The sequence below is a fragment of the Rhinoderma darwinii genome, chromosome 7 (assembly GCF_050947455.1).
Source record: "Rhinoderma darwinii isolate aRhiDar2 chromosome 7, aRhiDar2.hap1, whole genome shotgun sequence".
Taxonomy (NCBI): Eukaryota; Metazoa; Chordata; class Amphibia; order Anura; family Rhinodermatidae; genus Rhinoderma; species Rhinoderma darwinii.
Window position 1 is genome coordinate 105,976,231 of NC_134693.1, and position 18,416 is coordinate 105,994,646.

The following is an 18,416-nucleotide window of genomic DNA, read 5'->3' on the forward strand; positions in this document are numbered from 1 at the left end:
CCAAAAACTTCATCAAAATTGTGTGTGTGATCCTGGCCTTAAGCCCATCCAAGAGATACATTTATGCCTCATGCACACAACTGTTGTGCCCCTCGGGCCTTTTTTTACAGCATCCGAGTGGCACCCGATAGTGTTCACGGACCCATTCACTTTAGCTGGTAAACCGAGTCCGTGAAAAATGGTCCGAGTCGCCGATCCGAGGAAAGATAGAACATGTCCTACCTTTCCTCGGATCACTGACGGGACACGGATGGCACATACGGTCGTGTGCATGAGGCGTTAGCCTAAACGGCTCATGCACGCTACCTTAGATTAGGTCCGTGTTGTATGGATCTGTAAAATGGTGCCCATAGACTGCTTTGTACTCCTATCGTATGACCATATGACTCTACACGGTATGTATTTTATGGATACATACGGAATCCTTGAGAAAAAAAATCTTTGCTTGCTCCATCAGATGGCATATTATGAAAGTGTTCTTCCTTAAACGCAATGCACCAAACAATGTGCCTACAGCTTCAAAATACGAACCCAGCATGCGACACCCTAAATGTTCCATTGTAGTGAAAATCCCATTCACACAGTGACATTGAGAACTCGTGGTTTTAGATCATGCTACAGATTTCTGAAATTGTAACGTGGCCTTTTTTTGTGGTGTATATGTTCATTATACCTGTATTCTGCTGGAAGGTCCTAGATGGAAACTGACTATATGCCCCATGCAGGTGGGTCGGATTTGCTGTGGAAAACTCCTTAAGTGGATCGTCTTACTTACGATGTTTGCTGCAAATTTGTAGCAAGATTTGCTATTTATTGCGGAATTTCACTTCCCCGTTGAACTCAATGGAGAAATTCCACAACAAATATGTAACGATTCCACAGCATAATATCACACGCTGTGGTTTATTTCTGCATGGAAATTTTCAGCAGAGTGTGGATGAGATTTTTGTAATCTCATCTACTTTGCTGCTACTACAATATACTGTGAATTTTCCATCCGCAAATCCTGATGGAAAGTATGCGGCAATTACGCCACGTGTGCGGAGGCCCTTCAAATCTGCTCACACATGGCAGATTTGTTGGCGAAAGATCCAGGGTCAGATTGGCTCATCAGAGTACCAGAGGATCTTCCGCAATGCCCAAGCTCTTACGCCATAATGGGCCCCAAATGTTTAGTAGAAGGCAACCTGATTTGGAGCCCCTTACTTGCCACTAGGGTCTATTTTTATGGATTTATTCACAAATAACCTATTAGACCCTATTGATGATATGTCCTTTGTGTACAATATTAACAATAAAGTTTACGATGAAATTAAACGCGGACATACGCAAGTTCTGTTTACATTAAGTGCGGAGCCTCAAAATAATTTTCTCTGGGGGACGCAAGAAACTACAGTCCAACACTGGAAAGATCTGTTCGATATATCTGAATGCATGTGAATGTGTTTTAACAAACCCCAGATGCAATGGGCAATCGCAGACATTTCCGCCATTCACAGATCTGCCACATGTGAACATAGGGTGTATAGGATCACTCCAGTTTACAAGAGAGAGATTGCAATAATGGATAATTCTAAATCAAAATTAGTTCTATCTAAGCTTCACTTTAATTTTTGTATTTTACTGATGTAACATGCAAAGTAACAACATACATAAATGATTTAGTGAAGAGCACGCCAGTAAAGCGTGTCACCCTGGGCCCTTTTTATTATGTACTGTAGGGGGAGCAAGAGTGTCACCTTCAACCTCATTATCTATAAGAGTTCCTGCATTGTAAACATCATGTATTGTTACTGCAGCCATTACATATGAGACCTTGTTCTACTATAGTCATGAATATCATTAAAGCAAGGCACAGAGCGTACAGGGAATTCGGAGCGTAGTAAACTGTGTGCCACATTTTGCTATATACAGGACCCCCCCCCCCCCCCCCCCAGGATGCCAGCGCTGCAATGTTGTTCAGAATTAATCTATTAGGCATGAAATTAGTTTTATTGGATTATTATGTGTGCGTTATGTGCTAAATGTATCATTTAAAATAATTACACCTATAAATATTAAACAATAGTGCTTACAGGGGTTAGAGTTTTAATTGAGAATTCATATCAAGATTAGAATTGCACAAAATAAAAATTAAATACCAATAAAGTAAAAATCTCTGTTAATCTCAATAGGTATTAAAATAAAATACAATAAATTTAGAAGATGTGTGGAATTTCTGTGATTTTGTCATAGAAGTATCAGAAATAAATCCATGTGTGATCCTAGGCTTAAAGTGTACATAAACATTTTCAACCAATTTGTTTTTATTAATACAATGCATTCGAATTTTGGAAAAAGTATTAATTTTTAAAAATTTAAAATTTTGTGTGTATAGCTCCTATGCAGACCTACACCATTCAGCCATAACATTAAAACCACTGACAGGTGAAGTAAATAACATTGATTATTTCATTACAATGGCGTCTGTCAAGGGGTGGGATATGTTAGGCAACAAGTGAGGAGTCCGTTCTTGAAGTTGATGCGTTGGAAGCAGGAAAAAGAGGCAAGTGTAAGTATCTTAGCGACTTTGACAAAGGCGAAATTGTGATAGCTACATGTCAGACTAAGATCAGATCATCTCCAAAACAGCAGGTCTTGTGGGCCGTGCCCAGTAGGCAGTGGTTAGTACCTAATAAAAGTGGTCGAAGGAAGGAGAACTGGTGAACCAGTGACAGGGTGATGCGCGCCCAAGGTTCATTGATGCGCATGGGGTGCAAAGGCTAGCCTGTCTGGACTGATCCCACAGAAGAACTACTGGAGCACAAAATGCTGGCTATAATAGAAAGGTGTCAGAGCATTGCTGCTTGCTGTGTTTGGGGCTGCATAGCCACAAGCCCCTCAGAATGCCCATGCTGACCCCTGTCCACTGCCAAAAGCAATAAGCACGTTAGAATTTGAACTGGAACGTGGAGGAATGAAAGAAGGTGGCATGGTCTGTTAAAACACTTCCCCTATGTAAACGTCTGGGTGTGTGTGCGTTGACCAGAATGCACTATGTGTTTAAGGCAAGCTGGCATAGGTAGTGGGATTCTCTGGGAATTGTTCTGCTGGGAAATCTTGGGTCCTGGCATTCATGTGGATAATACTTTGACATGTACTACATACCTAACTAAACATTGTTGCAAACCAAGTACATCCCTTCATGGCTATGGTATTCCCTAAGGGCAGTGGTCTCTTTCAGCAGGATAATGCTCCCTGCCACACTGCAAAAATTGTTCAGGGGTATGACAAAGAGTTCAACGTGTTAACTTGGCCTCCAAATTCCCAAGATCTCAATCCGAGTAACTGTGGGATGTGCTGGAAAAACAAGTTTGATCCACGGAGGCCCCACCTTACAACTTACAGGACATAAAGGATCTGCTGCCAATGTGTAGGTGACAGATAGCACAAACGCGTTCTTGTGGAGTCCATGATATTTTTTTTTATTTTAAATGTATTGGAGTGATGACAAAAATGGTTACAATGATTCACATAGCCTGTAAAAGGGTTGCTCCTTTAGGACCATCCAAGTCTATATGTGTGTGTGTGGGCGGGAGGGAGGGTAGAGTAATCTGCTTGTGATCACTTCTAATGCCCCCTCACTATTAGGGTATATTCACACGGCCTATTTTCGGACGTTTTTCGAGCCGTAAACAGTCGAAAAACGGCTGAAAAATCGGAAGCAGAACACCTCCAAACATCTGCCCATTGATTTCAATGGAAAAACGGCATTCTGTTCCGATGGGCCGTTTTTTTATGCACCTGTTTTGAAAAACGGCCGCGTAAAAAAAACGGCCGCGAAAAAGATGTGCATGTCACTTCTTGGGACATTTTTGGAGCCGTTTTTCATTGACTCTATAGAAAACAGCTCCAAAAACGGCCGTGAAAAACGCAGTGAAAATCGCGAGTGGCTTAAAAAACGTCTGAAAATCAGGAGCTGTTTTCCCTTGAAAACAGCTCCGTATTTTCAGACGTTTTGGAGTTTGCGTGTGAACATATCCTGAGACAGAAGCCCCCTTTCTGCTGATCGTTACAAGTTTTAACAGCTGGGACAACCCTGAAAGGACAATTTAAGACTGGGTCTACACAGAGACTTTCTGTAGTGTGACAGCTACAGTCCATAGGATCACATTGAATCAGTTGTATGCACATACATCTTTCATGTGGCAATATATCAAGAAGAAGGGCATGAGGTGAAAATAGACTAAATTATCTTGAATAAATAAACTCAATGCCCAATGCTCTACAAACAAAAAGGAAGCATTATTGTAATGGCAGGAAGGAGGTGAAGGGAAAGTGAGCCCTAATCTACCCACCGCCCTGTCCCTGCCTACTTGCAACGACCCGCCCTAGGCGACGGGGTACAACTGGGCGGCGGTCCCTACGCTGTCTAAGTGCACGGGAGAACAAACAGGGAACACGCAAGGGAAGGGGCAGTAGCCCACGGAACGCCGCGAGGAAATGGAGCGGTGAATGAATAGTCAGGACCAGGATGAAGTGGAGTATACCAACGTGAGCACGGAGAAGGAAGCAAGCCAGGGGCAAAGCGAAGCAGGTTAAGCGGAACTGCAGCAAGGCAGAAGCACGGCAGAAGCAGGCTGGAGCAAGCAGCAGTGGGGCCAGGAATCCAGAAGAATTACAAGCACTGAGGAACAGAACACGGCAGGTAATAAAGGACAGGGGGCGGAGCTAACTCCGACTGACCAGGCCGCGATAGGCTCTCCCACTCCTGAGCCTGCCACCCTGGTTGGTGGGAGACGGTGTCAGTCTAACAGGTCTGGCCTCAGGTGTGGATTGATTACTCCCAGGAGTATACCTAGACGTAGTACCTGGCAGATCCCTAACAATTATATTATGTTTCTCCTCCAGCGATCACTTGACAGCTGGTGGCTTAGTGTAGACAAAAGAAATGCACAAAAGAATGAATGATAACAGTAATAGTAGAAATAGTAATAATGTTCCAATAATAAAAAGTGCATCTACTTATGAATGTACCTGTTATTTTTGTGCACCAGAACTGCTCTTGCAACTTGCAGCATGTAATAGGCAGGGCTTCACAAACACTATATCACTTTAATTTTTTTTCCTACCTTCCTCTGTTATTTACATATTGTGCCGTTATATTTGGCGTCCGATATGTAAATAAGCTCCTGAACTGTCAATGGGGCGTTTCTATCTAACTACATGGCAAGGGGGTGCGATGTCTTCGCTCTGACACTGTCCAATCAGTTATGGACAGTGTCAGGGCGGCTTGTGCTGTGTTCCCTCCCACGAGACTGAGAGAGCGCTCTCCGCAGAATCACCATTGACAGTTCAGGGGCTTATTTACATATCGAGCGCCAAATATAACTGCAACGATATGTAAATAACGGAGGAAGATAGCAAAAAAAATGTAAAGTGAGACAGTGTTTGTGAAGCCCTGCCTATTACATGCTGCACTCAGGATCTCTTTAAGGCAAATAGTACATTGTGTTGCTGGTGCGGGCTCAGAAGCTGCTGCATGGCCGGGACCGGAGCTAGCCTCCGATTCGGCCGATTAACCCCTTAAATGCAGCGCTCTAAAGCGAGCACTGCATTTATGAGGTTTCCCAGGAGATTGGAACCCAGCGATGTAATCATGGGGTTCCGATAGCTGCTTTGGCAGACCGGAGGCCTAACAATGGCCTCCTGTCTGCCAAGTACGGAAGCCTGTTAGGTCCCGTTTGGAGGCGGGGCATAAAGGGCTTCCGTCCCCAGAAACAAGATGGCGCAGGCTCAGAAGCTGAGCCTGAGAAATCTGCCGCAGGTTTTCAACTGTATGTTACAGCTAACACTCTCCTATAATGGCAGGGAACGGAGCTAGCTCCGATCCCTGACATTAACCCCTTAGATGCCGCGATCAAAAGCGATTGCGGCACCTTAGTGGTTTGAAGCCGATCGGCATTGCTGTGATGTGATCGCAGGGTTGCCGATTGTTGCTATACCAACCAGAGGCCTAACAATAGCCTCCTGGTCTGCCACGTATGGAAGCCCATTAGGCCCCACCCAGAGGCGTGGCATAATAGGCTTGCTGTCAGTGAATAACTGACAGCTCTAATGCATTGCACTACGTGGGTAGTACAATGTACTGTTAGGTCCAGAATTATTTGGACAATGACACAACCTTCATGGTTTGGGCTCTGCATACCACTACATTGGATTTGAAATGAAACAACTGAGATGCAATTGAAGTGAAGACCTTCAGGTTTAATTCAAGGGTTTGAACAAAAATATCCTGTGAAATGTTTAGGAATTGCAACCATTTTTCTACACAGCCTCCTCATTTCAGGGGCTCAAAAGTAATTGGACAAATTAACATTACCATAAATAAAATGTTTTTTTTTAAATACTTGGTAGAGAATCCTTTGCAAGCAAAGACTGCCTGAAGTCTGGAACCCATGGACATCACCAAACTCTGTTTTTTCTCCTTTGTGATGCTTTGCCCGGCCTTTACTGCAGCCGTCTTCAGTTGTTGCTTGTTTGTGAGTCTTTCTGCCTTAAGTTTTGTCTTAAGCAAGTGAAATGCAGCTCGATTGGGTTGAGATTTGGTGATTGACTTGGCCATTGCAGAATATTTCACTTCTTTGCCTTAAAAAACTCCTAGGTTGCTTTCGCAGTATATTTTCGGTCATTGTCCATCTGTACTGTGAAGCGACGTCCAATCAACCTTGCTGCATTTGGTTGAATCCGAGCAGAAAGTAGATCCCTGAACACCCTGAAGAATTCATCCGGCTGCTTCTGTCTTCAGCCACATCATCAATAAACACTAGTGACCCAGTGCCTTTGGCAGCCATGAATGCCCATGCCGTCACACTGCCTCCACCATGTTTTACAGAGGATGTGGTGTGCTTTGGATCATGAGACGTTCCAAGCCTTCTCCATACTTTCTTCCTCCCATCATGCTGGTACAGGTTGATCTTAGTTTCATCTGTCCATAGAATGCTGTTTCAGAACTGGGCGGCTTCTTTACATGATGTTTGGCAAAATCTAATCTGGCCTTTCTATTTTTGAGGCTAATTAATGGTTCGCACCTTATATAACTGTATAATCAATGTGTTTTGGTAAACAGCTAAAATGCCCAAACTTGTGTCACAGTCCAAATAATTCTGGACCTAACTGTATTAGAGTAAAGATCATAAGTGCAGGCCTTCAAGTCCCCCGGTGGGACAAAACAAAAAGTGTAAAAATAAAAGTTTCAAGTTAAAAAAAACAAACACTACCGTTTTTCCTATAAGTTTTTTCATTATAGGGAAAAAATGAAAACGTTAAAAAAAGTACACATTTTTGGTATCACCGCGTCTGTAACGACCTAAACAGTAAAACTATAATGTTATTTTTTCCGCACTGTGAACACCGCAAAAAAGCTAAATATAAAACAATGGCAGAATTGCTTTTTTTTGGTCACCACCCCTCACAAAACATAGAATGAAAAGTGATCAAAAATTCGCATGTACCCCAAAATAGTACAAATAAAAACTACAACCCGTCCCGCAAAAAACAAGCCCATACAACACTTTTTGATGAAAAATAAAAGTTATGGCTTTTTTAAAAATAAATAATTTAAAAAAAAAGTGATTTTTATTGTGCAAACGCTGCAAAACATAAATAAACTATATACATATCGGTATCGCCATAATCGTATTGACCCGCAGAGTGAAGTCAAATGTAATTTATAGCGCATGTACTCCGCACAGCTTACATATGCCCCTACATTATAAACGGAAATACAAGCAAAACCCCAAACAGAACAACTACCAAGCAAAATCTGCACCCCAAAAGCCAAATGGCGCTCCCTCCCTTCTGAAACCTGCAGCGAGCCCAAGCAGCAGTTTACATCCACATATATGGCATCGCCATACCTGTGAGAACCCGCTTAACATTTTATGAAGTATTTGTCTTCAGTGGCATAAACTGGGCACAACATATTGTGCACTAAAATGGCATATCAGTGGAAAATTGCAATTTTTACTTTGCACCATCCGCTACGCGTTCATTTTTAATGAAAAAACATGTGGGGTCAAAATGCTCACCACACCCCTTACTATGCCCTACGGGGGTGTAGTTTCCAAAATAGGGTTCACTACTTGTGGGTTCGCTTTACTTTTTGACATCAGGGTCCTGCAATTGTGGGCCAATGCTGTGAAAATCACCAAAATAGGCCTCAAATGTGCATGGTGCTGTTCACTTCTGAGCCCTGTCATTTGTCCAGGCAAATGGTAAATGCCTTGAGGGGTGTAGTTTCCAAAATGGGGTCACTTCTCAGGCGTTTCCACTGTATTCTGGTAAATGCGACATGGCGCCCAAATATCAAATCACCAGGATCTGCATGCCAAATAGCACTCCTAACTTTATGAGCCCTGCCGTGTGGTATTGCCGTACTCGGGTGCTTGTTCTCCTTTATTCCTTGTGGAAATGAAAAAATTCAACATTTTAGTGTAAAAAATGTTGATATTAATTTTCACGGCCTAATTCCACTAAATTCAGCAAGAAAACCCGTAGGGTCTAAATGCCCACTATACCCCTCGATAAATAACTTGAGGGCTTTAGTGTCCCAAATGGGGTCCCTCAGGAGAAATTACTTTACAAATATTGGGGTGCTTTTTCTTCTTTAGCCCCTGTGAAAATGAAAAAAAGCTAAGCTAAAACTAAATTTTATGGGAAAAAAATTTAGATTTTTAATTTTTACGGCCTACTTCCAATTAATTCTGCAAGCAACGTAGTTTACAAAATGGGGTCACTTTTTTTTGGGGGGGATTTCACTGTTTTTGTCCCTAAGGGGTATTGCAAATTCGACATGGCACTGAAAACCATTCCAGCTAAATTTGAGCTCCAAAAGCCAAAAGGCGCTCCTTCCCTTCTGAGGTGCCGTGTGTTCAAATATGTTTATGACCACATATTTCTGTAATCTCCTTTATTCCTTGTAAGAATTAAAACATTGTATGTTTTATTGGAAAAATGTTTTCATTTTTATGGCTTAATTCAAAGAAATTTAGCAACAAAACGGTGGGATCAAAATACTCACTATACCCCTGGATTAATTCTGTGGAGGTGTATTTTCCAAAATGGTGTCTTTTTGAGGGTTTTTCCTATGTTTTGGCACCACAAGACCTCTTCAAACCTGACATGGTGCCTAAAATATTTTCCAATAGAAAGGAGGCCTGAAAATCCACTAGGTGCTCCTTTTCTTCTGAGGTCTGTGCTTCAGTCCATCAGGACACTAGGGCCACATGTGGGATATTTCTAAAAACTGCAGAATCTGGGCAATAAATATTGAGTTGCGTTTCCCTGGTAAAACCTTCTGTGTTACAGGGAAAAATGTATTACAAATTAATTTCGGCAAAAAAAATGAAATTTGAACATTTCACCTCCACTATGCTTTAATTACTGTAAAACGCCTAAAGAGTTAAGACACTTTCTGAATGCTGTTTTGAATACTTTGATGGGTGCAGTTTTTCAAATGGGGTGACTTATGGGGACTTTCTAAATATATAAGGCCCTCAAAGCCACTTCAGAACTGAACTGGTCCCTGAAAAAATAGCCTTTTGAAATTTTCTTGAAAATGTGAGAAATTGCTGCTAAAGTTCTAAGCCTTGTAACATCCTAGAAAAATAAAAGGACATTCAAAAAACGATGCAAACATAAAGTAGACATATGGGAAATGTTAAATAGTAACTCTTTTGTGTGGTATTGCTATCTGTCTTACAAGCAGATACTTTTACATTTAGAAAAATGCTAACTTTTCCAAATTTTCTCAAAATTTTGGTGTTTTTCTCAAATAAATATTGAATTTATCGATCAACTTTTTTCACTAATATAAAGTACAATATGTCACGAGAAAACAATCTCAGAATCGCTTGGATAAGTTAAAGTATTCCCAAGTTATTACCACATAAAGTGACACGTCAGATTTGAAAAAATAGGCTGTGTCCACAAGGCCAAAACTGGATGTGTCTCCAAGGGGTTAAGTTAGGGAGGAAACTGGGGCAAGCATTATCAACTATTTTGGAGGCTATGTTGAGCTGCCTTTGATCACCTGGTCACTCATCTGCATATATAAACTTTTCCCTGCTTTCTCTACCCTCCTTCAGTAAATCCAATCCTGTTTTTTCAGAAATATCCTGCCAATGAGACTTTAAAATGGGCTAGGATAAGGCAAATTTGCATTATAGAGCATTTCCAGACTCTTTTGGGGGCGTCCCTGTGTGGAGCTACGGTGGCCCTTAAAATGTCTCTCACAATGTACAGTAGGAATCAAATATTGTAAGGTATGATAAATATTGTGGATGTTACTCCTAATGCCTTCTTTGGCTATTTAAATTGGTACACAATCGGGTTTCCCTTTTTCCACCGATGTAGGAGCATCCACAACCCAGTATCCTAAAAGTTATTGATGCAAACGTCACCTCTTAGGCTGGGTTCACATGACCTATTTTCAGACGTAAACGAGGCGTATTATGCCTCGTTTTACGTCTGAAAATAGGGCTACAATACATCGGCAAACATCTGCCCATTCATTTGAATGGGTTTGCCGACGTATTGTGCAGACGACCTGTAATTTCCGCGTCGTCGTTTGACAGCGTGTGCACATACCCTTAGGGTCTGCATTCTTGGCAATTGAGGATGCAGCCTAGTAGAGAGCAGGTATAATAATATGGTAATATAAGGAATTTAAAAAAAGATATTAAGGCAGATTTATTATTAATGGCTTAAAGATTGATAACCTAAAGCTAGAGGTGCTAGGCAAAAGATGCACCAAATTTTTCAATGACACGCACACTGATCGATTTGGCACATCATACTCCTTTATACCACCTGTTGGGTGGTAAACTTTAGACCATGTGATAAGTTTGTCCAATTTCTACAAATCCACTGCCATATTCTAAGTATGCAACCCGACGTGGCGAGCATATTGCAAATCAATTTTCTTTTTGTCACAAATATAAATGTAGTGAACTTGAAATATGCCAAAAATCTGGCACATCGCTGGCCAGAATCGAGATGCAACAACATTGATAAATTTTCCCCATTGTTTTGATATTATACCCAGCAAAAATCTTTGAGCAAATAACCTGAAATATCTTACAATTCTAAATTATAGCTAAAGAATAATAATAAAAAGAAAAATGTGAATACCAAAGAAAAACTAAAAGATACAGAAAACATGGAGGCATAAAAGCCAGTTGGATTTGCTAAGAAGTGTCTTACTTTCCGACACCTCTCTACATGTGATCTTCACAGTATTCTGCTCAAGTTTTTTTTTACAATGTAGATAAGTGCGAAAATTCATAATAGATTCTGACAACTATGTGTATTCTAAGACTTACGAAGTGATGATGTGAGTATCAAGTGGAGCAGCTGCGTCGTACATGGCCAGGCGGTCCCTGCAGTCCGAACGTGTCCACTGGAGTCGCAGACGCAGCAGGTGAGCAGGAGGACCCTGTATATGCCATACGCAGGTAGGAGAAGTATAGTCAGGGCCCGATAAGAGAATTTCTTGGCCGGCCCGCACATAGCTGTACCTATAACAGGCTGCAGGATAAGGGAGAAGACAAGACATAATGCAGAGAAATACAAGAATAAGAGAAAGGAAGAAAACTGAGTCAATAAACAGCAGTACAAAAGCAAACAGTATTACCACCAATCTTTAATTTTCTATGAATGGTTAATGAATATTGCATTGTAGGCAGTTATATGTCCATTTAAGATAAGCAAAGTCGTAGGTAGACCAGGGTACCCGAGGCAAAAATATATTTTAATGCCCTTGCCCTGTAACTAAATCCCATACGCATGGTGTAATGTTGTGGTATGATCGTGGCTGCCCCCAATTAAATATTTACTAATCAGATTACAAGCCATCCTCCCCTACGAGATTGATTACATGTTTACATCCCCATCATGGCTCAGTCGGTGTATATCAGTTTTATCAAGGCAATAAGTATATATTTTAATATCCAGTATAGCCAGAGCATTTTTTATTTTTCAGCATGTAAAATAAATTAGTAAAAAAATTAACGCAATTAAAGCAAAAATTAAAGCAAATTTAAGCACAAGGAAAGCGAAAAGAAGGGTGGGGGGGCATGGAAGGGGCATTGAAAACTTCCTAAATGTACAGGCGCATAAGTATATTTACATATTTACATATGTGTGTTGATGTGCCGTAATTAGCTTTGTATTTTGCATAGTGCAAGCATAGTCCCTTCTAGTAGGCAGTGCATTTGGCAGCTTGGCTGCTCTCTGTCTTATCTAAAATTATTGCCAATGTTCTTCAGTCAACTGTCTGGAGAACCTACTCAAAAGTAATATGGAAGTGGTTATAGTGGGTTCTGGGTGGAAAATGTGACGTCTCTTACGGCTACAGGTTAAAAACACAGTAGAGCTGCAGGAGCTCTGAAGAAAATAGTATTTCCCTAGCAGCAAGTGTCAGATATTTCATGACTTTTTGGCATTTATCATTGGATTTTGATTTATGAAAAGCTCTTAAAAGCAGCAGATGAGGCGGACTACCCTACCGGTACTGGAGGAGAACAGCTGCTTGTTCTGTAGGTTGCCCTCTAGGAACATAATTCACAGTAAATTCACGAAACACAATCATCTTAAATTAACTGAAAGGAACATATAATGTGAAGAATGAAACACAGCCTAATCCTCACACCCAGAAAACAGAATAGTGCACATTATGTAACCCTTTTTTGTGTGTGAATGTACTATGGTCTAGCCTATTGTTCTGACTCCAAGCTGCGATTAGATTGCTGTTGCAAAACTACTACTCCCAGCATACCCTGACAGCCATAGGTTGTGCATCATAGTAAACTATTCCTACAATGCACTGGTCCATGTGCCCTTGTTCAACACCCAGCCAGTTGGGCATTCTACAGCGAAAATCCTGAAGGGACTGTTCCTGTGAGCTGTCCCTGGAGGGACTGTTCCTGCAAGACGACTGTTCCTTTGTTCCTGTGTCACCCTTAAGTAAAGGTGGATTTGTAAATGTTGGCCGTTAAGCTTGTTTGAGTGTTCCTCAGCTGGTCCAGTTGGCCTTCTAGCCGTGTTGTGCCTGTGCCAGGGACGGCACAGGTTAAACCGGGATGATGTGTAATATCTGGGGGAGAAACTGCAACCCTTAAAATTAAGCTTATTGTATTCATGCCTGTTGTGTGCCTTTATTCCCTTTAGGTGACGTTGTGAAGGTGGAGAGGCCTGTCCAGCCTATTGCACTTATTTGGCTAGTCCTAACTGTGTATATTTTGTCTTGCTGCTGATTATATTCTTGCACTGTAACGATTGCACTGTTTATCTTGTAACCATTTCTTTGTAGGGCAAATGATGGTTGGCTTCCTGGAAGTATAAATTGAAGACATCGGGATGACACCCATTTTGTTTGTTTTGGTGTGCCAAAAAATAGCCATGTTCTTGCACTATAAAACGGTGGTTGCCAACCAGTGTTGAGTGTTCGGGTGAAAGATTTAGAGTGCACTTGGTCTGTACTATTGAAATGAGAAAGGGCTGCTGAAAAGTGTGAAGTGTTGAAGAGCTGTGTGACAAGCATTATCGTTGGGCCAGAATCTGTGGTCCAAGTGTAAGTAGTGGGTGACTGGTAGGAGCCTCTACATGGTTGAGTACAAAAATCATGTGAGCAGTGGTGACTATGGGTGGGAGCCATCCCACATGGACAGCCAGCAAGCAGTTAGCCAGTTCCGGCTTACTAGGCCTTACATTGCTGGATTAACTCCTGTATCAGAAAGGGACCCACTTGGGCTAGCCTTGTCCGCGACAAGAAAGCCAGTCATCATCTGCTTACTTAAATTATGTCTAAGAATTGTGCCTCTCATATTGAGACAAAGTGAACATTGTTTGTTTTCCTGCTGTGGCCGTTGGTGCTGATTGCTCTGACATGGTAAATTTGAGTTTGAAACCAATCTCCATCTGTACCTTCTATGTCGCGACACACCTGCCCCAGGCCATACACCATCTAGGCCCTCAACTTACATATGCATTATTAGGGTTATGTACCCTCTACTGTAAATTATAATAATATTAGTTGCCAAGGAGTCCCATGACTATATGAAAGCATGAGGCTGCTGGCTGACTAAATTTATTTCGGTCATGAAACTTTTAGGTGACTTCTAATATTCTTTAAAATTTATAGTAGGGAATAAATTAGTCCTTATACTACACATCTTAACTGCTGCAGAACTTATTTTTGAAGAGTAAGGGGGGTATTCCTCTTCACCATTGATTGATTTATATGAAACACCCTCATCCTTTTCAAAAAGAAGATTTGTATTATGAGTAGAGATTTCCCAAAATTAGTTTTGGGTCCGATTCCATCGGATTGGATGTCAGATTCTATTTGTTCTATATAAATACAGCGCAAATCGAAAGTGCCCCCATTACCCTGAAAAGTCGTGTATGACACTCTAAACTAATATCATTATTATTAAAGAAGATTTGTAAATGATGTGATGAAGAGTGGTAGCATACAGGAGGATTGGGGAGATGATGGAGTCAAAGATTTTCAGCCAGACCGTTACTGGTGGTTTGAGATGATAGAGTTTTCTTCTGATGGCATAGAAGGTTTTGCACGCCTTGTCTTTCAGCATCTCTATGGCTTGTTTAAAGCTTCCTGATTGGTTGATTTCTAGGCCCAGGTATCAACCTGCGCAACTAAACCTCTAGCATATTTCCGGTACATTGATGACCTGCTGATAATCTGGACAGGCTCTGAACATGAACTGCTTTCTTTCCATAAAAACTTCAACAAGTTCCATCCTACCATCAAACTCACTCTCAACTACTCTACATCTCAAATACATTTTCTGGACATGACCATATACATGAGAAAATACCATACAAACAACAATCTACCATAAACCTACAGGCCGTCCAGCATATCTGAGATGGAACAGCTTCCATCCGAGACACATAAAGAAATCCATCATCTACAACCAGGCTCTGCGATACATACGGATCTGTTCAGACTGTGAAGACACAAAACAACACCTGCTATCACTGAGGAATACATTCTTACAACAGGGATACCATCCAAGGATTATAGATGATCAGATCTACAGAGCAACAAGAATTCCAAGGAGCAATCTTCTGGAGTACAAAAAGAAGGAAGACAACAGCAGGGTTGCCCTAGTGGTCATATACAACCCCCAAATGAACATCTTGAGAAAAATTGCTGCTGATCTCCAACCTATATTTAACAAAGACAATAAACTGAAGGAAATATTCCCAGATTTACCACTCCTTGCCTACAAACAGCCACCAAACCTAAGGAATCTCCTGGTCAGAAGTGCCCTCTCACCACCATCAGAGACTGGCACTTTTCCTTGCAACAGTAGAAAATGCAAGACCTGTACTAACATCTGGTCATCAAACACCATCCAGATACCAAATACGCAGCAGGACTATAAAATCACTGTCTCGTTCTCCTGTACATGCTCCAATGTAGTCAACATGATCCTGTGTACAAGGGGCATCAATAAAGGAATCTACATTGGAGAAACAATACAAAAACTACAAACCAGGATGAATCTTCACAGACATACAATAAAACAAGAGGTGGATACACCCATGGGAAAACATTTCTCTGGACCTGATCACAGTTTGGCAGATTTAAAGGTACTCATTCTGAAGGGTCATTTAAAAAACAACAGAGAAAGAAAAATTTGGGAATTCAAGATGATGATAAAATTCCAGTTATTGACACAAGGCCTCAATCTAACACCAGGATTTATGAGCCACTACATGGACACACGTCACATCCTCCATCAGACTGACTCCAGATGCCTTAACTTCTAAGTCATCACCCCTATAACCTCCGTTTTGTTGCCCCGGCTTATCTTAATGATATATCACTTCATGTACTAATTGTCTTTGTGTAACATCTAAATGTTGTGCTTTTTTCTAAGTCATTCATTTGTAAACTGCCTGAAGAAGGAGCCTCTGCTCTGAAAGCTTGCATATAGAACTTCTATGGTTAGCCAATAAAGGTATCATACCTATTATACTTTTGTCTTTTTTGACACAAAAGTATTTAACATTTCATATTGTCTCTGGCTAACACAGTACTACACTATTTTTTACTGTACTTCGTGAAAATGGAGGATACCCCAATGTACCGAACACAGATGGATCTTAAAAACCTACTGAAGAAACTGGCATAACTGAATAGCGACATATTCTTCCTAACCAGATGCAAAAAGGAGAATCTCATCCCCAAAGGCCTCATGATCAAGAACCCAACAGAATATACCTACAACACTCACTTTTCACAGAAACTTTGCTACAGATCATCTGAAAGACTGCGGAATCACTTTATTGGATTTTTTTTACAACAAGAAAAGAACTATACAAAATGAGATTAATTCCCTAAGTGATACAATACAAGGACCTGGATCAAGTCTAACCAAGCAAGTATTAAAAGAATTCTACAATAAATTACAAAATCAACTTATCATCTGCAAACAAAAGAAACTCCACAGACTAAGGAAGAAATCGGGTCTCAAAATACAAGAAGGAAAGCAAAATCCACATAACCATTTGGATATATCATCCTCTGTTGTAAACCTCTCTCAGTATGAACCAAGCAAAATGGAAATTAATGTTCTATCTAAAGGACTTACATTTTGTCCCACTAAACCACTTGACAGAGCCCAGTTTTGCAGTGACGTGGAGGAATACTTCCGCAGATTGCGGCTGAAAGAATTATTTTCTGACAAAACAGATATGACATCACAAGCCGGGATGGTAAAAGAAACATCAAGAAAGAAGAAGACGACAAACTGGACCCCACAACCTGGATACAATCAAACTCTGGATTACTACATAGACTGCTTCAGAAAAAAAGTTAAATCTGAGATCTTGGACCAGCAACACAAAGTAACACACAATCTCAGCATGGAGGAAAGGAATGCAACAAAATCACTAAAATCCAACAGAGACATCATCATCAAACCAGCTGATAAAGGAGGCGCTGTAGTGATTCTGAATACATCCGATTATATCCAGGAGGCACACAGACAACTCTCAGACAGAAAATACTACACCCTGCTTAATGAAGACCCCACCAAACAATACACAGTGGAACTTGTCCATATCATCAATAATTTCAACGCTGTATCAGACAGTTTAATGGACCTTATACCGGACAATCCCAGAATGGGAACATTCTACATGTTACCTAAAATACATAAAGAAGGCAATCCAGGGAGACCAATCATTTCAGGTGTTGGGACTTTAACTGAGAATATTTCTGGCTGGGTGGTAAATCTTCTAAAGCCCTTGGTGAGGTGCACACCCAGTTATGTCCGGGACACCACGGACGTCCTCTGCAAACTCTCAGCCCTAGGTCCACTACCAGAGGGAACAATATTGGCAACTATGGATGTGGAATCTTTATATTCTAACATCCCCCATGAGGATGGCATAGCCGCATGCCAACACTTTCTTCAAAAGAACAATCTAGCGACAGAGCCAGCCCTACAACTCATCAGGTTCGTACTCCATCACAATTATTTTTTATTTGACAAAAAGACATATATCTGCAATGTATGGGAAGCGCTATGGGTAGCAAAATGTCACCACAATATGCTAACCTGTTCATGGCCAAACTAGAGGAAGAGTTTTTATCAACCTGCGCAACTAAACCTCTAGCATATTTCCGGTACATTGATGACCTGCTGATAATCTGGACAGGCTCTGAACATGAACTGCTTTCTTTCCATAAAAACTTCAACAAGTTCCATCCTACAATCAAACTCACTCTCAACTACTCAACATCTCAAATACATTTTCTGGACATGACCATATACATGAGAGACAATACCATACAAACAACAATCTACCATAAACCTACAGGCCGTCCAGCATATCTGAGATGGAACAGCTTCCATCCGAGACACATAAAGAAATCCATCATCTACAGCCAGGCTCTGCGATACATACGGATCTGTTCAGACTGTGAAGACACAAAACAACACCTGCTATCACTGAGGAATACATTCTTACAACAGGGATACCATCCAAGGATTATAGATGATCAGATCTACAGAGCAACAAGAATTCCAAGGAGCAATCTTCTGGAGTACAAAAAGAAGGAAGACAACAGCAGGGTTGCCCTAGTGGTCATATACAACCCACAAATGAACATCTTGAGAAAAATTGCTGCTGATCTCCAACCTATATTTAACAAAGACAATAAACTGAAGGAAATATTCCCAGATTTACCACTCCTTGCCTACAAACAGCCACCAAACCTAAGGAATCTCCTGGTCAGAAGTGCCCTCTCACCACCATCAGAGACTGGCACTTTTCCTTGCAACAGTAGAAAATGCAAGACCTGTACTAACATCTGGTCATCAAACACCATCCAG

At 41.1% G+C, this 18,416-nt stretch overlaps 1 protein-coding gene across 2 annotated transcripts in view; it reads right to left on the reverse strand.

Annotated features, from left to right (window-relative positions):
• The window catches only part of TMPRSS6 (transmembrane serine protease 6), an 83,741-nt gene that overhangs the window by 38,240 nt on the left and 27,085 nt on the right, over positions 1-18,416 (reverse strand). Inside the window, exons 6-7 of one of the 2 annotated variants that reach the window (XM_075833768.1) lie at positions 12,549-12,590; positions 11,364-11,568 (exon numbers count right to left, since the gene is read on the reverse strand). In XM_075833768.1, the coding sequence (XP_075689883.1) occupies positions 11,364-11,568; positions 12,549-12,590 (247 nt within the window). The remainder of the gene's footprint in view (positions 1-11,363; positions 11,569-12,548; positions 12,591-18,416) is intronic. The other variant, XM_075833769.1, reaches the window with a different exon arrangement.